The following is a 27,980-nucleotide window of genomic DNA, read 5'->3' as shown; positions in this document are numbered from 1 at the left end:
CGGAGTGGGCGCGTCCTGTGGGCGGATGGTAATGGCTGATTGTCACCGGCTTCCAGCCCTGAAGTTTGCTTCCGCGGGTGTTCGGTGAGCTGTGGCGGCCTAGGCGGGCTGAGAAGGGACGGAGAGTTGGCGGAGGTGACCGAGCTGGCACCACGCCCCCTTCTCTGCGTAGGGCGGAAGGAGGCGGCTGCTAGCCTGAGACTCCCGGGGAAAGATGAAGCTGAGGTTGACCACGCTTGGAGGGAGCCACCTTGTACCTTCCTAAGGGATGAAAAGACGTGCTTCGGGTGTTTTGAGAGGAGTGTTTGATAGATGAGCTCGTGGCTTTAAGCAGAGTGTTCAGGAAAACGAGTAGAGTCACGGACGAAGGCGGGTCTGCCAGCTGGGCTCTAGTTCTGTCTGCTCTTGGTCCTAGAAGAGCCACGTGCGTTCATGTGTAACGCGGACTTAACAACCAGGAGAGTCAGCTGCACCCCGCAACAGCTCCAGCTGACAGCTCTGCACTTGGTAAGGCCTCCGTAAGGCCCTAACCACGTTCAGCATGTACAGGTTTTCAGGCAGACAGCGTGATTCTAAGCACCGCCAAAAAAAAAAATGAGACACGTACCCCAGTGGTCTAAGGACTATATAATAGGGATGAATTTACCTGATCAATGTCAGCTTCTAAAGAGATGCAGCATTATGTAAATATGATGGCTACAAAAAAAATATGAGAGAGCCTTAGGTGAGTTCATTTTAAATGGGAATATATTTTAAAGATTTACTTGTTTTATCTATATGGCTGCAAATATGAATGTGTCCCACAAAAGTGCATCAAGAGCAGTCATTAATAAAATGGGAAACAGCCGGGCGTTGGTGTTGCACGCCTTTAATCCCAGCACTCGGGAGGCAGAGGCAGGCGGATCTCTGTGAGTTCGAGGCCAGCCTGGTCTCCAGAGTGAGTGCCAGGACAGCCTCCAAAGCTACACAGAGAAACCCTGTCTCGAAAAACCAAAATAAATAAATAAATAAACAAATAACACAACACAACAAAAGCAGTGTTGTCCACAGCTTGCCTTGTGCACCCCTTCCCAACTCCATGATCAAAAAAAAAAAAAAAAAAAAAAAAAAAAAACACTGTAGCTTGAAACCGATCATGATGCAACACTCACACTGCGGGAAACAGCAAACCAGAATTTTGCTTTTTGTCAGGTCTGGAGACAATTCACTAGCACACAACTGAGTCGAACACCGAAAAAAGAAAGTCAAGTTGAGTTTTTTGAAAAAAGAATAAACTCAACAAACAACTGATGAGAGATGTTGGTAACTAGGAATTTCAATAATGAAGTCTTAGCTCTGTAGATGAGAAAAAAGTTAAAAAGTCTTATAAACAGTTGAGTGTAAATAAAGTTTAGAAAAGTGTACAAATTCCCAGAGAGATGAGTAGTGTTGCTAGTAGGCAATTCAAATTCGTACTAAAAAAAGTCTTTCTACAGACAAGTTCCAGATGGTTCCTACAGGAGGTTCCTCTTCACTTTTACTAATTCGATTATGCCTATATTCTTTCGGCTGTAACTCATTGGTTAGAGGGGAGGGAGAGAGGAGAGCTAAAATAGTGTGAGACTCTTTATATTTATCACTTATGTAACTAAGAAGCTTTGCTGTAGAAGGATTAATGTGCATGATTGTGGGTGCCATCTGATCTTTGTTGAGGATGTTATACATTATGTATTGTATGTTCTTCAATACCTTTCCAATATTCAAAAAATATTTCAAATTCTGTGGCGGACCTGTATGAGAAAATGTGATTTGGGGATTGAAAAGAAAAAAATCTAAATTTATTACTTTGCATGTATGGGTGTTTTGCCTGCATGTATGTCTATGTACCACATGTATGTAGTGTCTTTGGAAGACAGGAAGGTGTCAGATCCCCTGGGGATTGGAATTACAGAGTTGTAAGCTGCCCATGTGTTTGTTGGATACTGAACCCTGATCCTCTGGAAGAGAAGCCAGTGCTTTTAACAGTTAAGACACATTGCTGCAGCCTTGAAAATACATATTTTAGCCACAAATTCATCTACCCAAAACCAAACAATATCATAAAATGGATAGAAAAGTCACAATGCAAAAGTTTCCATATTCATAATATCTAGAATCCATTCATGACACCTACAAACCATAGGAAATGGAAAACTTTTTTTAAAAGGGGGCAGAAGACTTAAACAGATGCAGTACCCTGATGAGAAATGCAAATGACCAATATATGTAAACATTGACAATCCTCATTGATAGCCACAGCTGGGAACTGAAAATTACAATGCAGTGCCGTTAGGCACCTGCCAGACCAACGAACACTTTAAGAGTCTGATAGTAATGGACCTGAATTCAATACCCAGAATTCATCTAGAAAAAAAAAAAAAAGCAAGGCATGGCATGGAGGTAGGAATTTGTCTTTAATTTCAGCACTGAAGAGGTGGAGACATGGAAACCTGAGGCTTGCTGGCCAGCCATCATAACCTGAGTTATAAGTCACAAGCTAATAAGAAGCCCTATTTCAACAAACAAAAAACCAAGAAAAAATAAAGACCATAGTGTCTGAGGAGAGATTTTCCTTTGGCCTCCTTGTGCACATACCTGCATGTAAACACACTCCAGTGCTCAAGCGGGCGCGCGCGCGCGCGCCGCACACACACACACACACACACACACACACACACACACACACACACCACAGTAACAAGTTTTTAACAAGGATAATGTGTATGTTTGTGAACCAATAAAATGATCTTTTGAGGAAGTGTGTGCCATCTAGTAGTCACAAAGACAGTACTTATTTCAACTTGGCTATTTCAGAGTCTGTTGCTCTTAATATTATTTGAACTAACTAAAACCACCATCCAACTCAGACTTGTGTCAATAATCAAATGAACAAATTATAACTGTGCTGTGAAATACGGTGCAGCAATAAAAAAGGAAAACCGCCCTACAATAACAGGTAGATCACAACATCAGGTTAAAAAAAAAAAAACAAACAAAAAAAGGCAAGTCAAAGAATGGTTATGGTGTGGTTCCTCTAGTTTTGAGAATTCTCTTGTTTGCTTTGTTTTGTCTTTTTTAAGACGTGGTCTCACTGTAACTCTGGCTGTCCTGGAACTCACTATGTACACCCTGCTGTCCTTGAACTCACAGAGATCCATCTGCCTCTGCCTCCCTAGTGCTGGGTAGTTTTGTGAGTTCTTGAACTTTCTGTAAACTACAGTATTAAGGATAAATACATAAGTGTAAACCCATTAAGAGCAGCAAAGATTATCACAGCTGTTCTTAGGGCAAGGAGAGATTTGATCAGGAAGAGCACCCCAAGACTCTGGGAGGGAAGCCATTGAGTTCTGCTTCTGGACCTGGACATTCTTTAAACCATGTACATATTTTTTTTGTTTTTTTACATTTTTGCATGGATGTGTGTGCCCAGTTATTAATAGAATGAGTAATCGTTCCAAGAGAAGTCATCATTGGTGGGATTGATCTACAGAAAAGTAAGAACAATGGCCATCATATAGAACATGATTACTGAATTTTAATGTGTTTACCATCTCGTATGTTCTTCCTGGCTTTGATAGTTTGAATGTAATTGGCTCCCTTAATCTCATAAGGAGTGGCAAATATTAGAAGGTGTGGCTCTGTTGGAGTGGGTATGGCCTTGTTGGAGGAAGTGTGTCACTGTGGGGGCAGGCTTTGAAGCTTCCTATGCTCAGGATACTACCCAGTGTCTCAGTTGACTCCCTGTATCCTGCAAGATGTAGGACTCTCAGATATTCCAGCACCTTGTCTGTCTGCAGGCCACCATGTTCCCCGCCAAGATGATAATGGGGCTGAACCTTTGAAACTGTAAGTGAGCCACCCCAATTAAACATTTTCTTTATAAGAGTTGCCACCGTCATGGGGTCTTTTCACAGCAATAAAAACCCTACATTGTCTAGTACTAAATATGACTTTTGCAGCCACACAGTTCCTCCTTGTCTGTGGTAGGGCTATAGCAGAGAGGAGATCTAATGCAAAAGAAGTGAGTGTCCTGCAGTTGGGGTCCTTACCTTTTCCCCAAGAGAATCCTGGTTAACCAACAGAGGAAAACAGCCATCAGAGAGGGATCTAGAGATGCAGGTAGACAATAGCAAAGTCCATATTCACAATGTAAAGATCTGAGTGCCACAAGATGGTGTCAGGTGTGCTGTGTGGCCACAAAGGGTGTCGTCTCCCAGCCTGAGTTTGAAATGGGGAGCTAGTGAAGAGATGTCAGGGGGAAGGGGTGGAAGGCAGGCTTTGCTGGCTGTTCTAGCCATAAGAAATTGTGGGAGTCACCCAGTCTGAGCTGAGTGGATCCCCACACCTCTGGTGGGCAGGGCAGGACAGATTCAGTTGAACTGAAAACAAGGATGTCGTTCTGCCACCACCCACAGACTTTTATTTATACTCTGTTTTTCAAAGCAATTATCAGAGACACCTACTCGGGAACATAAGTGGGGCAGATTCCTTTGACTTCAGTGCTGCTACACACCCTCTGAATGTCGTGTCCATCTGTCCTCATGTTCTCTTGATAACTAGAGCTGTACTGCAAGGTTCTCTCTCCTCCCCACCCCTACCTTCCTCCTCCTCTTTCTCTCTCTCCTTCCCCCTTTTATTTTTCTTGCTGACTTGATCTACCCTCACAGTTTCAGATACTATTTCTATCAGGCGAGGCAAGACAAGGTTTGGGCCTTAAAATAAACGTTCCTTTTCAGGTTCCCAGTGGACAGCTCCACTGATTTGTTTTGAAATGTTAGCTCTGGGTCTGTCTGTCCATCCATCTCATGCCTTTCACGTGTCATTCATCCTCTATTATTAAATCATCCATTGACTCCCTATCACTAGCCATCCCTATTACTTGTGCATATCTAGCATCTGTTGTCTCTCTTCCCATTTGTGCTCCTGTATCTAGCCAGCTATTAATTATGCATGCATGTATATTTTATTATGTGTATATTTTTATCCATCCATTCATCCAGTCATATGTATAGCTTGCATTGTGATATTTACTCATACCCCACAAATGGTGGTGGTGATGACTCTTAAATTACTGAGAGCAGCTGATTACAGCATACCACCTGACTGTTTCCCTGCTTTTCATATTTATTTCTGACAATTGTTGAAGCGTTTGGATATGGTATGAATGTGACCCTCTAGGATTCATGTGTTGAATGGTGATGTTAGGAAGCGATGGGGTCTGGTGGAATGCTGTAGGGAGTGGAGGAAGCCCTGCATGAGTGAAGTCTTGAGTCAATGTGTGCTGTTGACATGGGCATAGGCATGTCAAGGACTACAGACCCATGGAAGCTTGGCAAAGTGTTCCCTCCTGATCTGTATGCTGGTGTTGACAGTGTATGTAAAAATTGTCCACCCCATCTTCCCCCCTCTCCCTGGCCTAGATATTCACAGCTTAAATATTGATTCCCTACACAGACTCTTCCTCCTTGATCCAGCTGTGTGCATGCCTCCTGGTTGATCTGCATGTGATAACTCCTGCCTCTCTGTAAGCCACTATGATAAACACACTGAGCTTTCTCCATCTGAGAACCCAGTCCAGAACTGAGTGTTTGGGTGTCTGTGTGTGCAGCTGTCTGTCTTTTCTTCATTCTCCCACTACCCTAGTCAGGGCCTGGAGCCATGATGGACACAACAGTATATATCTGGTCACTTAGTATATTGTCCTTGGACACAGCAGCATGCCATCAGGTCAGTGAATACACAGTCCTCATAAGAGATTAAGGTGGCCCTCATGAGTCCCTGTCCATTCTCTAGAGTGAACTATTTTAGGAGGGCAAGACCGGCCCCTCCCTGTCTCTGGCATCATCTCTCACCATACGCTGTTTCTCTCTCCCACATACTCTTCCCTTACTATCCTCCATGGTACAATGCAGACAGCTGACATGCTGTTTGGACTTTCAGCCTCTAGCAAGGTCAGCCAAACATACCTCTCTCTTTACAAATTACACAGTCTCGAGTATTTTGTTACGCAATGGGAAATAGACAGGTGGAATTATAACAGTTCACAGCTGGCTCGTTGGGTGTATAGAAGTGTTATGTTTCAATGGTGTAGCTTCTTTCCTCATTCTTATTCCTAGACTTGAATTTCACTAACTTAGCAGCTATTGAGATTCACTCATCCACTTTATTTCTGTAGCATTTCTTGGCTGCTTCTTTTACCCAGTCCTTTATTTTCAATTTTTTTTGTGCCATTCTGTTTTAGTTTTAGCTCTTATACATAGAGTTCAGTGCATTCAAAACACTTCTGTGAGGGTGCCTGACCTGTTTTGTTTTGACATGAACTTGTGAATAGCCTACACTGGCCTACGTAGCAGGCTGTCCTTGAACTTCTGATCCCCTTGTTTTCACTTTCCAAGTGTGGGGATCACAGGTACGTGCACTTGCACATTCAACCAGAGGCTCCATTTTTCATGACCTATTTCATGATCACTAACTGGGAAATATTATGCCAGCATCTAGCCAGATTCTAGTAGGTTTTGGCAGGAACTCAAACTAGAATTCATGTTGCTCACAGCTTGGATTTAGGAGTCACACTGAGACGTAGTGGATTCTGATTTCTAGTTTGACAAATGGATGTTCACAGGGTAACATTGAAAAGCATGTGTAAAGGTATCAGTGTTTAATGACTAGAAATTGTTAAATATCAAAGTCGTGTTGGTTAAAGATGCCTGAGTTAAATTAATATCTCCATATCTGGCAGTCTTGTCACTGGTCACCAATATTTAATAATAAGGTAATTTATCTAAAAATATATGTTTCCTCTTCAAAACATGTTTTCCTTCATTTTAGAAAAAAATGTTAGATGGATAAAAGAAAATTTCACTCAAATCTAAAATAATAATATATCCAATAATAAAATATATGTGTTTAAAGTACTCACAACTTATACATTCAGAAAAATATGAATTGAAGTAAGTATAAACTAAAAGAAATCAAGGTCTGTAATATTTTTACAGTATAGTGATAAAAGACTCAAACATTAAAATCTAAAAAGGCAAAATGGACAATAATCAGTTCATGAAATAAAACATCATGTGATAAATTTTACATATGCATTTATGAAAATTACCTATTAGATACTTTTATTAAAAACATATTATGTACAAGTTTAGTGTATCAAATTCATGTGACTTCCCTTGCTCTGAATTGCTATTGAGTCTCATCTGTGTCAGATCTAGACTTTTACACCACTCTGAAAAATGTTAGGATGTGTTCAGTGTTGCAGTGTCCCTCCTCCCAGGGCACCTGTTGTGGACATTCACAACACCACATACCTGCAGAATCCTGACTGGGACCCCATCTCACATCTGCTCCATTTCACTTGCCACCTTAAACAGACATGGCTCCTCCCAGGTTAAGCCGTGTGCATAGCAAACACTCAAGGGCTTAGAACCAGGGCACAAGCCCTGGCTGGGGACCTCTCATGGCCCCAGCTCTAATCAGAACAGCTCTTTCAGGAGGAAGTCTACACCCCTAGAACTGGTCTCATCATGTTCTAGAGCACCAGGTTTGTCTGGAGCCATGTAGGATGTAGTGCCAGTCTTGCCCACACTCATGTAGTGGACACTTTACCCTGTAGTTTTTATTTCCTCAGTTTCTTTTCCACCCTCAGGAATCCTTCAGCATTCCTAACCTTTCAATTTTCAGGACTTGAGGTGGGAGAGAAAATAAGTACTTAAGCTGTCATCTCAAGCTAATCTCTTTCCAAAACACCATAATGATGCTGTCAGGAAACACAGCTGCCCAACACCAGTGCTGTTCATGGTAAACAGGTGAACCACTGACTCAGAGTAATATCGACTCTCTGCAAGCTCTCTGCCCCTTCTCTCACAGTCTCCTCATCATAGATCCGTGCTTGCCACCCTGTCCAGGATCCAGCAAGATATTTCTTCCTACTGTAAATAAAATGAGCCCACTCCTTTTTGGTCCATCTGTCTTCTTTCTAGCCACAAAACACGGTTATTTTGAGCTTCTTCATCTCTTCAAGTATGAGCATGTGTGGCAATTACTTGGTCCCAGAATGAGGACAGTCAATGACAATTAGAACCCTGCAGTGAAGCTCCTTCCTGCCAGCCCACATTAGAACAATCCTTTTAGCATTTTGTCACCATATAAAATAACAGTGGTATCATGGCTAGGAGCTAGAGCACTGTCTTCTTTGGGTGATGAACCCATGTTCAGGTCAGCTCTGGGCACTCATTGTATTTGTGCTTATTCTATTTATAGTCAACCACAAACCCAAGACTTAGGTTTTCATTCCCTTTCATTTTTCTCATTTTTTTGGACAGAAAGAATTTCAAATATGTATCTATTTGTTCTATAAATGCTTCAAGAAACTGGAATAAGTGAAACAGTTCCTGCATTACACTTAGAGGCCAACCAAAGACCAGTTAAATTGCCAAGACCTCCAACACAAGCAACAAAGACAGTTCAGTCAGGTAGACTTGGGAGATAGTTAGCTATTTTATGAAAAACTATATAGCATTTGGGTTGAGCCTTAGAAGATGAGTAGAGTTTTCAGAACAAGTGAGAGACAAGTAGTTCAGGTTAAAGGAGCCTGTCTCATCCCAGTCAGAATGACAGTAATCAGAAAGATAACATGCTGGCAAGGATGTAGACTGAAGGGAGCCTTTGTATACTGCTGGAGCAAATGTAAACTAATGCAGCCGCTGTGGGAATCAATGTAGCGTGTCTTGGAGAGGCTAACCATGGAGCCCCCATATGACCAGATATACCACTTCTTGGTGTTTACCCCAAGACTCCAAGTCAATGTACCACAGAGATCTTGCATATCAGTGTGTACTAAGTATAGAACAACCCAGGTGTCCAACAGCGGAGGAAGGGATACGGACAATGTGTGCACACAACAGAATTATTTTCACTCATAGAGGAAGGAGGTTACACTGTTTGCAGGAGAACAGATGAAACTGGAGATAGTCCTATTGAGTAAATTGCATTAGTCTCAGAAAGACCCATTCTACATATTCGCTCATTTGTGCACCTAGACTTAATAGATACATAAAATGATTGGCATGCAAGTAGATGTGAAACTGGGGAGCAAGAGGGCTGATGGGAAGGTCAGAGTGAGAGAGGAGAGGGTAGAAGGGGACAAGGTAGAAACAGGCTCAAATTATATTTCGTACTTGCACACACACAAAAAGCTTTACATAACTGTTGTAGTTTGCTTTCAGTTACTGTGGTAAACACCATGACCAAGGCAACTTGCGGGAGGAAAGGGTCTGTCCTGAAGCAGATACCACAAAGGAAAGCTGCTGCTGGCTTGCACTCTTGCACTCTCTGGCTTGTTCAGCCACCTTTCCAAAGCACCCCGCCCACCTACCTAGAGAGGGCACTGCCCACAGTGAATGGGCCCTCCTAAATCACCTAGCAATCAACCCACAGACATGATGATCTGGGCAATTCTTCAGCTGAAGTTCCCTTTTTCTAGGTATATATCAAGTTGACATGTGAAATCATGACAGTGATGCTTTATAATAATTTTCAAAAAAAATCAAAGAAACTGATGTTTTAGTTTTCTTAGGCTACAATAATAAAAAATAGCATAAATGTGACAGCTTGTAAATATAATTTATTCTCACAGTTCTGCAAACTGAAATGTTAGAACTCAGATGTTAGAGGATGGTTAGGTCATGCCCTCTGCAGCTGTGTCTCTCTCTCTACACTCAAAACTGGTTCTGTGCACAGATTCCAAGGCTACCAGAGAAGAGAGGTTGAAATGTTGCAGATCTGAACAAAAATTTACTTTGGACATCTTTAGACCTTCTTAATAGGCACTTACTGGCCACCTCTGCATCCAGCCTAACATTCTTATGACTATTTGGTTAATCCTTTGGAAAGTACAAACAGATTTCCAGTTTCCCTTAACCAAAAGACTATCATCAGGTCGAATCAGAGACCCATAGCTACCATTTCCCTGCTATTCTGTAACCCACTTACTTGATGTTTCCACCAATGGCTTTGAAAAAGTGTCTTGGTTTGTGGCTCTCTTCCTTCCTTCTTTTCTTCCTTCCTTCCTTTTTTAAAGATTTATTTATATATTTTATGTATATGGCACTCTATCTGCATGTATGACTTTATACCAGAAGAGGGCATCACATCCCAATATAGATGGTCGTGAACCACCATGTGGTTGCTGGGAGTTGAACTAGAGACCCCTGGAAAAGAGCAACCAGTGCTCTTAACTGCTGAGTCATCTCTCCAGCCCTGATTTGTGGCTTTCTTTTTTCCTGTTATGATAAAAACTTCATGAAACTGTTAATATATTAGAACGTGGAATTTAGGAAAAACTGAATCTGTGTTCCTGGCTCCAGAATAAAGTATCTTTTATCCCCTTTGAGGAAAGAGTTGTGTTTTTGCACTGACACAGACAAATGCAACATTTTTAGTGTCACTGCTGTTGATAAGGACTTGGAAAATTTACAAGGTCAGAGATTTCTTTTTACCTCAATTTACTGGGGGTAAAAATGAAAAGTTTTGAATTTGGCATAGGGAAATAATGAGGCAGTTTCAATGCGGCTAAGAAGCGTGATTTTTTTTTTTTTTTTTTTTTGTCTAAGTAGACCTGAATGTTCTGAAAATTTTAAAATAATCATGTAACTGTGCCAGCATTCGCTCTTAGTCGCCTAGGCAATAGAACAGGTTTCCATGGAAACACATGGGTCTGTATCAAAGAAATACCTTGATTTTTAATGGTAGGAATGAGACTCATTTAAGGAGTACCTAAACTCACTGCTAGCTGCTCAGTCACCGCTGGTCATTGAGCTCATATCAGTGAATGACATACACTTCCTACTTACATTCAAATTTTATTGTGCAGTGATCAAAAGGGAGAACCCTCTTAAGGAGGGTCCCACATATTAGTAACTAAATCTTCTCCCAAGGCCCTGGATTCTCTGCATTGGCATCTTCCATTGCCTGAGACACAGGAGCAGAACTCATGGACACAGGGCTGAAGAATGGGATGGAAGATGGCAAAATGAAGCAGACAGACAGACTTTCATGGAATCTCATGTGGTACCATTCTGTCTTTGACTGAGGCCACAAGTCAATATCCCAGGTCCAGCTTCTTTAGTGAACTCGCATTTTAATTCATCCAGAACCCACCGGCAATGTGCGTGTCTGGTGCTGTCCGAGGTGCTGAAGTTTAGATCCTATTGGGGAATGTAACATCTGCCCCACCCCACAACGAATAAATTCACATAAGTTAAACCACATGGTACTAATTAAAGAAGAATAATGTAGGGTAGGGTTGCGGAGGGTGATGGAAGATGATATTTTGTAGGTGTGAAAAAATTTTGTGATGAGTCACAGAGGAACCAAGACAACAGGTATTAGGATCAGGGTCTTCTGTGTGGAGGGACAGCCCAGCCTGCAGTGGTGGCATGTGAATGATGGAGGGTTGCACAGTGTGCTGGTAGGGGTAAAGGACTCACCATCACACTGTGGATGGAATTCCGTCATCTTCCCTAATCATACATATCATCGGCCCAAAGCCTCACCCCGGTCCAACCTAACTTACTTGACACCCACAGGTAATCAGTTAATATAACCTTCCTCTTCTACTATGCAATAATGTCCCTTACAAGTCTGGAAAACCCCAGGGAGTCTAGCAGTCTGGATAAGTCAGCAGGTTGATTCACACCTCAGGGTTCCCCAAATTAACTTCAGAAGGGTCCAGTGCAGAGTGAGACCATTTGCTTTCTCCCTCAGCCCGCCTGCAGAACTATTGTGTAACAGTTTCCTCAGAGATTGAAACATTTTGTGCTGCAGGAAAGCTCCTTAAGCAACAAGGTACAACTCTAAATAACACCAGGAAGTTCCTGGAACTGGCTAGATTCACTAAGCCCCTCCCTGTCAGTAAACAACAAAATCTGAGAATCCCTCTCAGAAGAGTAGAGCCAACCTGCTACAAAGACTGTCAGACAAGCAAAGGGGCAAAGAAGATTCAGAACAGCCGAGCTGCTCAGAAGAGATTTATACCAAGTGGGGAACCTGGAAAGGACACTCCCCAACTGCTTGCAGGCTGTGCAGTGCAATCCAGGTTCCAAGCTTTGTAAAGCTGTCACCTATACTGGAGTGGGTTTTAGTGATGCAGCTGTCTTTGAGCCATTTCTGCTCCTGTAAGTAATCCCTCACCCATATTCCTGTAAGTAACACCAATAAAACTCATTGGTTCACCAAATTGGACTTTGGTGGTATCTGTACTTTCATCTGTTGTGGGCTCCCTATCTGGGGTGAGTAAAAATGTGTGTTGCATCTCCCCAGGAAAAGTTTTGTCATACAACAATAGCACCTCTGGCACTGAGAAAGCTAGACCCCAGGGAGGAAGTTGCCTGGTTGGTCTGAGTTGATTTATTTATGTCCTACAGCCAAAGTGTGTGGCATCTTCAGACGTATGATCTTACCATGCAGTTATGGTGGGCCACCAAGGGCCGTGACAAAAGCCCGTGCTGTTTTAGGCTGCTAGGACCTCCCTGGTCAGTAACACATACCTTGTACTGTGATTTTTTTCATTTAGTAATTCATATTTTCTCAGAGTTACATTGTCCACTAATGCAGGGTGATTCTGGTATTGGGGGGTTGGGTAAAGTGGGGGTGGGTGGAGGATAACTCAAAGGATAGGGGTATGAGAAGCTTTTCATACTATTTCACAACTAAAGTATTATAAGAATAAATAAGTGAAGGGCTGGAGAGATGGCTCAGCAGTTAAGAATGCTTGCTGTTCTTATAGAAGACCCGGGTGCAGTTCCTAGCACTTACATAGTGATTCATAACCATCTATAACTCTGGACACTAGGCATGTAAGTGCTGCATATATACACACACACAGCAAAACACTTGCACACATAAAATAAAATAAATAAATCTTACAAATAAGTGGGGGAATATAAGACCTGTGAGAAGAAAGAAGAGGGGGTACTGAGGGTGAAAGTGGTAGGCAGAGATGGGTTCAGGGATGAGGGAGGGAAGGAGTAGTGGGTGGGTGACCAAAGCTAAGGATGTATGAAAAACACCTTATGGAAACCTAGGAATTAGTAAACTAACTTCAAAATACAAATTGAAAATGACTCAGAAGGCCTCTTTGCCATGGCAATTCCATCTCTGGCTTTGAAGACAGAGGGAGGTCAGTGACCTTGGATTCCTGGGTTTTGCAAAGGCCTTTGATTCCCTAGTAACCCCATCACCAAAGCAGCGTTCTCTGCTGTGTTTCCACTCCATCCTCCAGCCCTGCATCCCTTGGTGGTGGAAGTTAAGAGGATTCTCTGACCACTGAGAATCCCCCACTCCTCTCTTCTCCTTCTCATAGGTCCAGAAAGAGTGGAAAGCCAGAACTGCTTACCAATTAGTACTTTCCTGACTTGCTGCAGATGAAGGATGATGACCCTAGTCTCCTTTAGTGGAAGCAACCTGGTCAGACATCTGTTTTCCCCATTTGTGGAAGCATGCAGAGAGTCAATCTACCATGCTTTATGTCTTGGCTCTGCTGGGCTCCATCTTGGTGACTTTGAGTAGTCTTTGAATTTCTATAGAACCTGTCTTTAAAGTCAGAATAAAGTTAGCATCCTACAAGATTGCTGTATAGACCAATGAGATCAGCTAAGGGGAAATGTGCTCTATAAACTGGAAAACACTACAAGGTATCCACAGAATCTGAACAGACATGAGCAACCCTCATCTGCATCTTCCATAGTGTTGTTACAACACCCTAATTTACTAACAGAAATGCTTAGAAATGGCTGGCTGTGCTGGCTGCCTTGACTTTCAAGAAACTGAATTTTTCTGACAATGTGTTTGCTACCTTTAAAGCTTTTGGGCTGGAAAGATAGATTTATATTCTCTAAGATGGGGATAAGAAATTTGAAGGAAGCTGAGAGCAACTTTGCACTTACCAGTATGATATGCTTCTCATGGATGCTAGGTCATTCAATACATGGCTTGGGAATTTAAGAGAGGTAAAAGTTCAAGATATGCCCCTGAGAATATCCACTCCACCAAAATGGTCTTTAAAATAACATGTTTGGGGGCTTCATATGTGGTTCAGTTGGTAGAGTGCTTGCCTGATATGTATGAAGTCCTGGGTTCAAATCCCAGCCCTACATAAACCAGACAAGGTAACAGACACCTGTAATTCCATCATTCAGGAGACGGAGATGGGAGATTCAGGTCATCAGGGCTCTCCTCTGTTGCAAATCATTTGAGGCTAGCTTGAGCTGTCTGAGACTGTCATTTGTAAACCATTCTACATAGCCATTTTCTGTAACTATATATCTCACCTGTCCAAGGTAAATGACTATGCGATGGCTCAGTGGTTAAGAGCACTGGCTATTCTTCCACAGGTCCTGAGTTCAATTCCCAGCAACCACATGGTGGCTCACAACCACCTTGAATGAGATCTGGTGCCCTCTGCTGGCATGCAGGCAGAATACTGTATACATAATAAATAAATATAATCTTAAAAAAAAAGAGAGAAAACAAGCCTAGTTGCCTGCATCCCATCTTTCTGGGGCTGACGACGTGTTAGTTATTTAGTCTCATGTGACAAGCTTTTTCGTTGGCCCTCAGCTCACAAATAATGACACAGAAACTTATTATTAATTATGAAAGCTTGGCCTTTAGCTTAAGTTTGTCTCAACCAGTTTGTATAACTTAACCCATTTGTATTAATCTACATTCTGCCATGTGGCATTACCTCTCTATCATCTTGTACCTCCTGTTCCTCTCTGTGGCTGGCTGGTCATTCTGTCTTTCTTCTTCCCAGAACTTTTTCTGCTCAGAAGTCCTGCCTATATCTCCTGCCTAGCTATTGGCCATTCAGCTTTTTATTGCATTAATCACAGCAATACAGCTTCACACAGTGTACAAATATCCCACAATATTTCCCCTATTTGTCTAAATAGAAAGGGGAAGTTTTAACATTGGACACCAAATGTAGCAAGTTTTTTTGTAAAACTATTTTTGGACCACCAGCTCACAAATAATGACCTGAAGACTTATTATTAATTATGAAAGCTTGGCCTTAGATTAGGTTTTTCCTAACTAGCTCTTATAACTTAATTAGCCCATATTTTTATTTTTTATTTTTCTTTTTTCTTTACAGTCATTTTACATATCAATCCCCTGTTCCCTCTCTCCCATCCTCCCATGCCACTGACCACCCCCCAACCCACCCCTGACCCCCTCCCCAAGGACAATGAGGCCTTCCATGGGGGAAATTATCAAAGTCTGTCACATCATTTGGGGGAGGGCCTAGGCCCTCCTCCGTGTATCTGGGCTGAAATAGTATCCCTCCATAAGGAATGGGCTCCCGAAGTCCATTTGTGCACTAGGGATAAATACTGGTTCCTCTGTTAGAGATCCCATAGACTGCCCAGGCCTCCTAACTGGCACCCACATTCGGAGGTTTTGGTTCAGTCCAATGCTGGCTCCCCAGCTTTATGACTGCAGTCCATGTACTCTCACTAGGTCAGGTCAGCTGGTTCTGTAGGTTTCTCCAGCATGGTCTTGACTCCTTTGCTCATCCGTCCTCCCTCTCTACAACTGGATTCCAGGAGTATAGCTCAGTGCTTAGCTGTGGGTGCCTGCTTCTGCTTCCATCAGCTACTGGTTGAAGGCTCTAGGATGACAATTAAGGTAGTCATCAATCTCATTATAAGGGAAGGGCATCAAAGGCGGCCTCTCCACTACTGCCTAGATTCTTAGTTGGGGTCATCTTTGTGGATCTCTGAACATTTACCTAATGCCAGATTTTTCTTTAAAACCTATACTGGCTCCCTCTATTAAGGTATCTCTTTTCTTGTTCTCCTCTATTCCTTCCCTGTCTCAGTCTTCCTGATCCCTCTTGTTCCCCCCTCCTCTTTTCCCCTTCTCTTCTTCCTACCTCCCTCTGCCCTGTGCTTCCAATTTGCTCAGGAGTTCTTGTCTCTTTCCCCTTCTTTGGGGGACCATGTATGTCTCTCTTAGGGTCCTCCTGGTGGTGTAGATTGTAGGCTGGTAATCCTTTGCTCTATGTCTACTATCCATATATGAGTGAGTACATACCATGCTTGTCTTTCTGTTACTGGGTTACCTCACTCAAGATGGTTTCTTCCAGTTCCATCCATTTGCCTGAGAATTTCAAGATTTCATTGTTTCTTGTTTTTTGGTTTTTTTTCCGCTGAGTAATACTCCATTGTGTAAATATACCACATTTTCTCCATCCATTCTTCAGTTGAGGGCCATCTAGGTTGCTTCCAGGTTCTAGCTATTACAAGCAACGCTGCTATGAATATAGTTGAACATATGTCCTTGTTGTATGAATGTACATTCTTTGGGTATATGCCCAAGAGTGGAATTGCTGGATCTTGTGGTAGGCTGATTCCCATTTTCCTGAGGAATCGCCATATTGATTCGCAAAGTGGCTGTACAAGTTTGCACTCCCACCAACAATGGAGGAGTGTTCACCTTTCTCCACATCCTCTCCAGCACACTGTCATTGGTCTTTTTTATTTTAGCCATTCTGGCCAGGGTAAGATGGTATCTCAGAGTTGTTTTAATTTGCATTTCCCTGATGGCTAAGGATGTTGAACACTTTCTTAAGTGTCTATCAGCCATTTTAGATTCTTCTATTGAGAATTCTCTATTTAGTTCTGAACCCCACTTTTTAATTGAATTGTTTGGTGTTTTGGTGACTAGCTTCTTGAGTTCTTTGGAAGTCAGCCCTCTGTTGGATGTGGGATTGGTGAAGATCTTTTCCCATTCTGCAGGCTGCCGTTTTGTCTTGTTGACTATGTCTTTTGCCTTACAGAAGCTTCTCAGTTTCAGGAGACCCCATTTATTAATTGTTGATCTCAGTGTCTGTGTTAGTGGAGTTATGTTCATGAAGTGATCTCCTGAACCAATTTGTTCAAGGGTATCTCCCACTTTCTCTTCTAAGAGGTTCAGTCACTTATGTTGGGTCACTTATGTTGAGGTCTTTAATCCATTTGGACTTAAGTTTTGTGATACGGATTTATCTGCAGTCTTCTACATGTCCGCATCCAGTTATGCCAGCACCATTTGTTAAAGATGCTTTCTTTTTTCCATTGTATAATTTTAGCCTCTTTGTCAAAAATCAGGTGTTCATAGGTGTGTGGGTTAATATCAGAGTCTTCAATTCAATTCCACTGGTCTACCTGTCTGTTTTTGTGCCAATACTAAGCTGTTTTCATTACTATAGCTCTATAGTAGAGCTTGAAGTCAGGGATGGTGATGCCTCCAGAAATTTCTTTATTGTACAGGGTTGTTTTGGCTATCCTGGGCCTTTTGTTTTTCCATATAAAGTTGAGTATTGTTCTTTCAAGGTCTGTGAAGAATTGTGCCGGTATTTTGATGGGGATTGCATTGAATCTGTAAATTGCTTTTGGCAAGATTGCCATTTTTACTATGTTGATCCTACCTATCCAAGAGCATGGGAGATCTTTTCATTTTCTAGTATCTTCTTTAATTTTTTTCTATAAAGACTCAAAGTTATACAAGGTTTTCACTTGTTTGGTTAGCCTTTCCCCAAGATATTTTATGTTGTTTGTGGCTATTATAAAGGGTGATGTTTCTCTGATTTCTTTCTCAGCCCATTTATCTTCTGTATATAGTAGGGCTACTGATTTTTTTTTGGAGTTAATTTTGTATCCTATCTCTTTGCTGAAGGTGTTTGTCAGCTGTAGGAGTTCCCTGGTAGAATATTTCGGGTCACTTATGTAAACTATCATATCATCTGCAAATAGTGAAAGCTTGACTTCTTCCTTTCCAATTTGTATTCCCTTTGATCTCCTTTTGTTGTCTTATTGCTCTATCTAGAACTTCAATATTGAAGAAATATGGGGAGAGTGGACAGCCTTGTCTTGTTCCTGATTTTAGAGGAATTGTATTGAGTTTCTCTCAATTTAGTTTGATGTTGGCTGTTGGATTGCTGTATATTGCCTTTATTTTTAATTTTTAAAAATAATTTATTTAACTTTATGTGCATTCGTGTGAAGGTGACAGATCCACTGGCACTGGAGTTACAGACAGTTGTGAGCTGCCATATGGGTTCTGGGAATTGAACCTGGGTCCTCTGGAAGAGCAGCCAGTGCCCTTAACCACTGAACCATCTCTCTAACCCCGTATATTGCCTTTATTATGTTTAGGTATGTTTCTGTTATCCCTGATCTCTTCAGTACCTTTATCATGAAGAGGTGTTGGATTTTGTCAAAGGCTTTTTCAGCATCTAGTGAGATGATCATGTGGTTTTTCTTTTTCAGTTTGCTTATATGGTGGATTACATTGATGGATTTTCATATGTTGAACCATTCCTGCATCTCTGGGATGAAGCCTACTTGATCATGGTGGATGATTTTTCTGAAGTGTTCTCGGATTTGATTTGTCAGTATTTTATTGAGTATTTTTACATCAATGTTCATGAGGAATATTGGTCTGTAGTTCTCTTTCTTAGTTGTGTCTTTGTGTGGCTTGGGAACCAAGGTAATTGTAGCCTTATAAAAAGAGTTTGACCCTATTGCTTCTATTGTGTGGAACACTTTGAGGAGTGTTGGTATTAGCTGTTCTTTGAATTTCTGGTAGAATTCTGCACTGAAACCATCTGGTCCTGGGCTTTTTTGGGGGGGGGCGGTTTGGGAGACTTTTGATGACTGCTTCTATTTCATTATCGGTTATAGGTCTATTTAAATTGCTTATCTGTTCTTGATTTAATTTTGGTAAGTGTTATCTGTCCAGAAAATTGTCCATTTCCTTTAAATTTTTGAATTTTGTACAAGTTTTCAAAGTATGACCTGAAGATTCTCTGGATTTTCTTAGTGTCTGCTGATATGTGCCCCTTTTCATTTCTGATTTTGTTAATTTGCATGTTTTCTGTGTGCCTTTTGGTTAATTTGGATAAAGGTTTGTCTATCTTGTTGATTTTCTCAAAGAACCAACTGTTTATTACATTGATTCTTTGTATTGTTTTCTTTGTTTCTACTTTATTGATTTCAGTCCTCAATTTGATTATTTCCTAGCATCTACTCCTCAGGGGTAAGTTTGCTTCTTTTTGTTCTAGAGCATTCTGTTGTGCTGTTAATTCTCTAGTGTGACTATTATCCAGTTTCTTCATGTGGGCACTTAGTGCTATGACTTTTCCTCTTAGCACTGCTTTCAAAGTGTCCCATAAGTTTGGGTATGTTGTGTCTTCATTCTCATTGAATTCTAGGAAGTCTTTAATTTCTTTTTTTATTTCTTCCTTGACCCAGGAATAGTGCAATTGTGCATTGTTTAATTTCCATGAGTTTGTAGGGTTTCTGCAATTTGTGTTGTTGTTGAATTCTAACTTTAAAGCATGGTGGTCTGATAAGATACAGAGAGTTATTCCTATTTTTTGTATCTATTTGCTATGTTGCCGAGTATGTGGTCGATTTTAGAGAAGGTTCCATGTGGTGCTGAGAAGAAGGTATATTCTTTTCTGTTCTATAAATGTCTGTTAAATCCAATTGGGCCATAACTTCTATTAATTCCTTTGTTTCTTTGTTAAGTTTCTGTCTTGTGGTCCTGTCTAGTGGTGAGAATGGGGTGTTGAAGTCTCCCACTACAGGAATGGTAATGTTTCTTTTACGAATGTGGTTGCCTTTGTATTTGGGGTGTAGATGTACAGAATTGAGACTTAATCTTGATGGACTTTTCCTGTGATGAATATGAAATAACCTCCTTCATTTCTTTTGATTGATTTCAGTTTGAAGTCTAATTTGTTAGATATTAGGATTGCTATACCATCTTATTTCTTGGGTCCATTTGATTGTAAAATCTTTTCCCAACCTTTTATTCTGAGGTAACATCTGTCTTTGAAGTTGAGGTGTGTTTCTTGTATGCAGCAGAAGGATGGATTCTGTATTAGTATCCATTCTGTTAGCCTGTGTCTTTTTATAGGCAAGTTAAGACCATTGAAACTGAGGGATATTAATGACCATTGATTGTTAATTCTTGTTTGTTTTGGATTTGGTGGTGGTGGTATTGTGTGTGAATCCCCCCCTTTTTTTTCTTTTGGTGTTTAGTAAAGTGGGATTATCTATTTCTTATGTTTTTGTGGAGTGTATTTCCTTGGGTTGTAGTTTTCTTTCCAGTACTTTCTGTAGGGCTGGATTAGTGGATATGTATTGTTTAAATCTGGTTTTCTCCATCTATAGTGATTGAAAGCTTTGCTGGGTACAGTAGTCTGGGCTTGCATCCATGGTCTCTTAGTGTTGGTAGAATATCTATCCAGGACCTTCTGGATTTCAGAGTTTACATTGAGGAGTCAAGTGTAATTCTGATAGATCTGCCTTTATATGTTACTTGGCCTTTTTCCTTTGCTGCTCTTAATATTGTTTCTTTATTCTGTAAGTTTGGTGTTTTGATTATTGTGTGTTGAGGGGACTATTTTTTGTGGTCCAGTCTGTTTGGTGTTCTGTAAGCTTCTTGTACTTTCATAGGCATGTCCTTCTTTAGCTTGGGAAAGTTTTCTTCTATGATTTTATTGAATATGTTTTCTGTACCCTTGAGCTGTATTTCTTCGCCTTTCTCTATACCTATTATTCTTAGGTTTGACCTTTTCACAGTGTGCCATATTTCCTGGATATTTTGTGTTAGGGATTTGTTGGACATAATATTTTCTTTGGTCGATGACTCTATTTCCTTTAGTGAGTCTTCGACACCTGAGATTCTCTCTTCCATCTCTTGTATTCTATTTGTTATACTTACATCTGTAGTTCCTGATCATTTACCCAACTTTTCTATTTCCAGCATTCTCTCATTCTGTGTTTTCTTTATTTTTTCTATTTCAGCTTTCAAGCCTTGAACTGTTTGGCTTGTTTCTTTTACTTGTTTGGTTTTTTTTTCTTGGCTTTCCTTGCTTTCTTTAAGAGATTTGTTTATTTCTTGAATTTTTTGGTTTTTCTTTTCCTTCATTTCCTATATTTTTTGTTTGCTTTTTCTTTCATTTCTTTAAGGGATTTTCTCGTTTCCTCTTTGAAGGTATCTAACTTCTTCATAAAGTTGTTTTTAAGGTCCTTCTCTTCTGCTTCATCTGCATTTGGATGTTCAGGTCTTGTTGGTGTAGAGTCCCTAGATTCTGGTGGTGTCATATTGGTCTTTCTGTTGTTGAATGCGTTCTTTTTTAAAAAATTGTTCTTATACTGTTGTCTTCCCATCCCTTCTTTCAGTGGGTGCAGGTAGGGTCTCTCCTTCTCCTCTTGTGTCCCAGTGAGTGTAGGTGGGCCAAGACTTTGATGTCGACAACTCTGAATGGTTCAGCCTCTCCTGGTGTTCTCCTCACACAGAGAGCGAAGGGGAGGCCAAGACTCAAGCTCAAGTTGAGGGTGTAGGAGGGACCAAGACTTTGATGTGGGCAGACTCTGGATAGTCCAGGCTGCTGGGGTGGGTTTCAACTCATATGTTTTAAATCTATGTTCTGGCATATGGCTCGGTTACCTCTTCTTAGTATGACACATATGATTTGCTCCAACTCAGCTGGTGAAATTCAGTGCCTAGATTCTTCCTCTCAGTTTCTCTCTCTGCCTGGAAGTGCCGCCTATTCTCTCCTGCCTAGCTATTGAACATTTATCTCTTTATTAAACCAATCAGAAGGCGTCTTAGGCAGAGATACCTTTTTACAATGTAAACCAATATTTCATAGCAGTCTAGCTCTAGTCCAGGGAATTGATGGGTTAAACTGGCTTGATTCACAGGTCTTTCCTGATAACAATCTTAATGTCAAGAAGGGCTTTCTAGAGGTTGTCTTAAAAGAATGGCTGTATTGGGGTCTTCCCAAAGGGCTCAGTTAGCAAGCATGGTTTGAGCCCACAGCAAAGCTAGGGATTTGTCTAGGGGGTAGGAAATCAAGAACAAGAAAGAAATTAGCCAGGAACATGGCTCAGTGGTACAGTCTCATTGTTCTGTCTGTCTGTCCATTATCTCTCAGCTTTCATCCCTCGTCATGATCATCTATCTGTTGACTATGTCAATTATCTAACAATCAATCATCACCCATCTACCTACCTATCATTCATCCATTAAATCAATCTATTGTTAATCATCCTGTCTCCAAGTTCCTGCCTTGTCATTGTTTCTGAGTTGGAAGCTAAAATAAACTATTTCCTCTTCAAGTTGCTTTTGGTTGTGGTGTTTTAGCACAGCAGTAGAAACCCTGTCGGTGCCAATGCCCACTTCAATATTACTTCCCTCCTCAGGTGAGAGGTACTGACCTGGGATCGTGTTAGCCTGAGACTCACTCACAGACTATGTCTTAGTAAGGTGCTTGTCATGTCTGTGAAAGTGAAATGAGCTGCTGCAGATCTCACGGCCTGAGGAGAGGCTAGATTCCAATATTACATCCTTACAGGTAGGTGGGGATTCCAGCAAGATTGGAGCTTGCCAGCAGGTCTAATCAGTGAGGGCCAGGCCAGTGAAAGACCATGCTTCAAATAAATATACAGAGTGACTGAAGAAGACACCAGACATCATCATCTGGACACCACATGCGCATACGTACATACATTTGCACCCGCATTCATGCATTAAGCATTCTTGTGAACACATGTACACTCACAAAAAGCTGATACAGAGCTGGTCTGCAATTGCTCCTATACTAGCCTAAGAGGGCAGGTCCTCTCCTAGCAGGGTGGCCTCTGGGCCATCAGCTTCCTTTAGCACTTCCCAGGTATACTATATTTCCATTATAGCCTTTTCCCAGTGTCCCCAGTGCTTAAAACGAGTGGTTATCTCCTCTCAAAAACAAATCTCCCATTCCGCCCTCACTTAGACTCAGGCTCATGGTATCCCTAGAGAAGCAGAGTTTTGACCTTTTTATTTCACACACCCTGTATTTTGTAGTCATTTTTAACATTTTGAATATATATCTATATAACCATTCTTCTGCATGAAGTCATGAGTATTAAGCCATGCAGCCATCACCGCCATCCATCTCCAGAAACTTCTCTTCAAACTGAAGCCCTGCACCGACTGACCCCTCCTCCCCAGCCTGTAGCAGACACCCTTCTTTCTACTTTCTGTCACTCTGTTGTTGTTGGGGGGTTGTTACGTTTTTTGTTATTATTGTTATTGTTGTTATATTTTTGAGACAGGGACTCTGAGGTACTCTGGCTGACTTGGAGCTCACTACATAGACCAGGCTGGCCTCAGATTCACAGCGATCCTCCTGCCTCTGCCTCCTGTGTGATGACAGGTGCACCACACACCTGACTCTTTTCTGGTTGAATTTGGCTGTCCTGAGGATCTCAAAAGTACAGTCACATGGCACCTGTCCTTTTATGTCAGGCTTGCTTCATCCTACACAAGTGCCTCCAGGTTCATATATGTGCAGCAGGTGTCAAAGCTTCCTTATTGATTTCTAAGGCTGGATAGATCTCCATTGTATGAGTATACCACATTTTGTTTGTGCATACATATGTAAATCTACACGTTCATACATATGTCCAGCCACCCACCCACCTATGCACTTCTACCCTTTGGCTACCATGAATAATGGTGCCTTGAATATAGGTATAGAGATATCTCAGATATCTTATGGAGTCTTTGCTTTCAATTCTTTTTTTATTGAAATTTTTTTCTTACAATATATTTTGGTCATGCTTTCCCCTTCTTCCAACTGCTCCAAGATCCTCCTCAACTTCCCACCCACCTAACTTCAAGCCCTCTCGTCCCTTTAAAAAAATAAACAAAAACAGAAACCCAAAGGAACACACAAAAAGCCCCATGAAAAACACAAAGACACAAAATGACATATACAAGCAAAAGACTGACCAGTAAGACAGAAAATGTCCAAACAAAGCAAAATGAGACAAACAGTTTGCAAAACTACCATTATCTTGTTTTGTGTTGGCCAGTTACTCCTGAGAACAGAGTGGTTAATATACCCAGTGAGACTCCATCAGAGAAAAGTGATTTCCCCTTGGCTGTTGGTATCAGTGGCAGAGAGCTTCTTGTTAGCTTATGTCCACTTCCCCATCTCAGTGATGGGACCCCATCTGACTTTCACCTGTGCAGGCCTTGTGCATGCTGCTCCAGTCTCTGCGAGTCACATCTATCAGTACTGTTGTGTCTGGAAGACACTGTTTCCTTGGAGACATCCATCCCTCTGGCTCTTACAATCTTTTTGTCTCCTCTTCCCCAGAGATCCTTTAGTCATGAGAGGAGGGGTTTGGTGAAGACATCCCATTTAGGACTGAGTGCTCCAAAGTCTCTCATACCCTGCACATTGTCAAGTTGTGGATCTCTATGTTAGTTCCCATCTACTGCAAGAGAAGTGTTTCTGATGATGGCTGGGTGAGCCACTGATGTGACTGTCAGCCTGCTGTGGCTACTGGGGGTCCCTGGTAGAAAGCATCTCTGGGATCAGTGGAGGACACAGAGGAATGAAAACGGGCTAGAAGGGAAGGCTGAAAGGGTCATGAGGAAAGAGCCCCTAGTCTTTTTAATCTTTAAATTAAAAAAAAATGTTTTGTTTATGTATGTCTTGCCTGTATGCATATATGTGCACCATGTGTGTGCCTGGTACCTGTGGAAGCCAGAAGGTATCAGATCTCCTGTAACTGGAGTTACAGACAGTTATAAGGTGCCCTGTGGATGCTGGGAATCAAACTTGGGTCCATTGGAAGAGTAGCCCGTGCTCTTAATGACTAAGCTATCTCGGCAGACCCATTTTTTAATCTTAATGAGCTGATGGGTGAAGCTAAATTTACTATAAGGCAGGCATTTCCAACTTTAAAATGTGTCTTTAAAAGGAAATATTCACTGGACTGAGTTAAATGAAGCAGTTGGTGGTGGAGGTGACAGGCCAGGCCCTTGCCACCTGTGTTGCCTTTTGGATTTCTCCAAAGGAAAGACATTCTAGGTGTGGGTGATAGGACTCTTGTGCCATCTTTGTGCCTACCCTCTGCAACTACACACAAGACACTTGGGTTTCACAGCACCTGGCCACAGCTGCCTAGACACAGCTTCATAGGTCTTTCTGCATCCATCACCTACAGTGTTAGGGTTAAAGGTGTGTGTGTGTGTGTGTGTGTGTGTGTGTGTGTGTGTGTGTCTAAGTCTATGTGTGTATGTATGTGTAAGTGTGTGTGTGAATGTGGCTGTGCTCAGCTGTTTACATTGGTGTTGGGAATATGAACTTCTGCTCTCATGCTTGTGCATGTGCAGCAAGTACTTTCCCACTGCTCTTTCTCCCACTGCACTGTCTCTTCAGCCCCAGAGACTCAAACAGTTTCTATGAGTCCCACGATTGTCATGCAATCATCTGTCATCACAGCAACAATCACCTTCCCTCAGGGCAGCCAGGCAGGCTGACCTTCCAGGAATCCGTTTGGAGACTGCAGGCTGCATCAGGACCCTTAGTGGGAGGCGACAAGGTGGCAGCAAGAGCATACTCAATGCTTTCTTTGTTTCAAATATTTTATTAATCTGTTTGGCCAAACAAGTAATGGAAACTGAGAATAATAATTGGCTAAAAAGTTCAGGTCATGAGTGCCCCTTTCCCCCAGGAAACAAAAGACTCCATGGTTCCAGAATGCACCATTGGGATATGACACCATTTCAAAATCAGGTTCTCATTTATATGTAACAATGTAAACTTCAAAAATAGTAAACTCTAACCCCAGTCCCTCTGTACAGATCTATCACAGATAGAAGTTTCTGGCAGACCTAGATTGTGTAAGTAAACAGCCCGGTGCTTAAAAGTTTCTTAAAAAGGTTTACAGACTCTGTAAATAGTGTTTCAGTCTTGGTCTGGAAGTGAAAGCCACCAGCAATTCCTCCCATACAGTGCACCTGCTGTGCATGCTACACATCGCCAGCCACTTTCCAAACGCACTGGCCACCAGCGTTGTCACTTTTGTACACACATATACACATACAGTTTTTTTTTTTTAAAGATTTCTACATCTAAATTATAAGACGGCGCCAGTGACATAATGATGTCACCTCGCTTCACATAGGTAAGGACGGAGATGCTGTAGAAGGCACTAAATTCTCCTCATGATCTTGTGAAGACACAAGAAAGCAGGCCAGCTAGGTCAGATTTCCACTTTCTGTTATGTGACCTGGTCCAGGCCTGTCTTCTAATTATCTTCATGCCCATTATCCTTGTCTGCTTCACCTTTCTCTTCCCTTCCCATCCACCCGTCTGTCCACCACCCAGCGATCCATCTATCCACACATCCATCCATCCATCCATCCATCCATCAAGATTAACTGACAATTATCTTTTGGTTCATTGAAATTCCTTAAAATTAAGTATACAGTTCTGGTATAAAACAAAATATGACCTACTATAGCTGAAAAATAATCACAGTGTACAATGTCATTTTCAGTTGCTAAGAGGCAGAGCATTTGCCCAGGTGTGTCCAGCTTGCCTGTCCTCTGAAGCAATCAATGCAAGGCTCATTTTACCCCACTTTACATTCATTGAAGAAGCACTGAGAGTTTCTTTTCTCTTTTGTTTTGAATTGGTACCCTTAATTGGAAGGTCTGATGTGGAAAAGTGCAAGCAAATTGGACATGCCAATAAATACCATAGAACTTACTGCAGATTACCAAAACTGTACATGTATGTACACCTCACCCAACTGAGGTTCCTCCCTTAGGAATAGACCTCAAAAACATTACCATGGGGGCATCCCAGAGTCCTAGAGGAGTGGTCTCAGCGAGCGAAGGATGGGCGGGCTCTTCTGCTCCTGCTCTGGGGACCTGTGCCCAAGTCCCCACTGCTCTCTGCAGTCTCTTCCTTCTTCCTCACTTTGAGGCGGGTGAGCAACTTGATTAACCAGACATCCCACTCTTCTGGCAGGAGCAGGAGGAGGAAGCCCAGGCCGATAATGATGATGGCGATGACCCGGACTCCGTTGAAGACTATCTGACTGGTATAGTGATCGACCACTATGGGAGACAGAGTACCATTTACTCAGCAGCAGGGCTGTGGATATGTTAACACATCTAAGCATCCTCTAGGGAAGGATGTTTGAAATCCTTCGGGACCTCAGAAGGGACAGCAGGGTTTTGTTAATGCCTGCTGGGGTTGCCTCTAGGATATCACAATGCACTTCTTAAGACCTGCCTCCTCTGAGGCCTTGTGCTTGTGTGTTGCCATCTGAATCTAATCCAGCACCTGAGTGTAAATGGTGACTTGAGTGTGAGAAGAAAATAAGTCAAGAGTAATTTGGAATGTAAGTGTAATTAGACATGCATGCCAAGGTTTAATTCTGGCCAATTTGGAATTTCAGGGTGAAGAAAATATTATTTTTTAATTTATATTTTGGTAACTTTTCACATTATGATATTATACATGACATTTTATAATTTACTCTCACTATATGTGCATACATGTATATATGTTTTGACAAACAAACATGACTCTGCCCTCTTAGGATACTATTTGTGAATGTTTTTAAAGCTTTATTTATTTAGTTAGTTAATTTATTTTTTGCATCTATGCAGGTGATCATGTGAGTGCTGGGGCAGAGGGCACAGTGTGGTCAAAGGACAACTTTTGGGAGTCATTTCTCTCCTTCTACCTTGCAGGTCCCAGGAATCTAACCTAGGTCACTAGGCATAGAGGCAAGTATCTCTGCCCAGCCATTTCAAATCCTGCCCCTTGTTTCTGTTTCTTGAAATAGTCTCATGTAGCCCAGGCTATCCTTGAACTCACTTGTAGCTGAGGATGACTTCGAACTCCTGATCCTCAAGCCTTCACCTGAGTGCTGGGCTTACAAATGTGTGCCAGTATGCCCAGCTGTAATGAAGAATTCTTGTTATTCCTTGTCCATTAGTTACTATGAGGCTCTAAGTCTCAGGTGAAGTCCCTTACTCTGAGGGCTTCCCTAAAGATCCCTGACTTGTCCTGATGAGCAATCGGGTGACAGGACTAAATGGGA

The 27,980-nt window shown here is 41.7% G+C and overlaps 1 protein-coding gene and 1 long non-coding RNA gene across 3 annotated transcripts in view; one reads left to right on the top strand and one right to left on the bottom strand.

The window, feature by feature from the left end:
• The first annotated feature begins 12 nt into the window (after positions 1-12).
• LOC113834587 lies at positions 13-27,741 on the top strand. Its single transcript, XR_003483204.2, has 3 exons — positions 13-84; positions 26,897-26,969; positions 27,628-27,741. It is a non-coding gene; the product is annotated as an uncharacterized LOC113834587 (long non-coding RNA).
• Positions 26,750-27,980, bottom strand: part of Slc35f3 (solute carrier family 35 member F3) — a 241,478-nt gene continuing 240,247 nt past the window's right edge. For both annotated transcript variants that reach the window (XM_035442763.1, XM_027404796.2), the window contains one exon: positions 26,750-26,985. In XM_035442763.1, coding sequence (XP_035298654.1) covers positions 26,750-26,985 — 236 coding nt within the window. The remainder of the gene's footprint in view (positions 26,986-27,980) is intronic.

Source organism: Cricetulus griseus, chromosome 3, assembly GCF_003668045.3.
Source record: "Cricetulus griseus strain 17A/GY chromosome 3, alternate assembly CriGri-PICRH-1.0, whole genome shotgun sequence".
Classification (NCBI taxonomy): Eukaryota; Metazoa; Chordata; class Mammalia; order Rodentia; family Cricetidae; genus Cricetulus; species Cricetulus griseus.
Note: the sequence above shows the minus strand (reverse complement) of the source record. Positions and strands in the feature narration are given on the sequence as shown.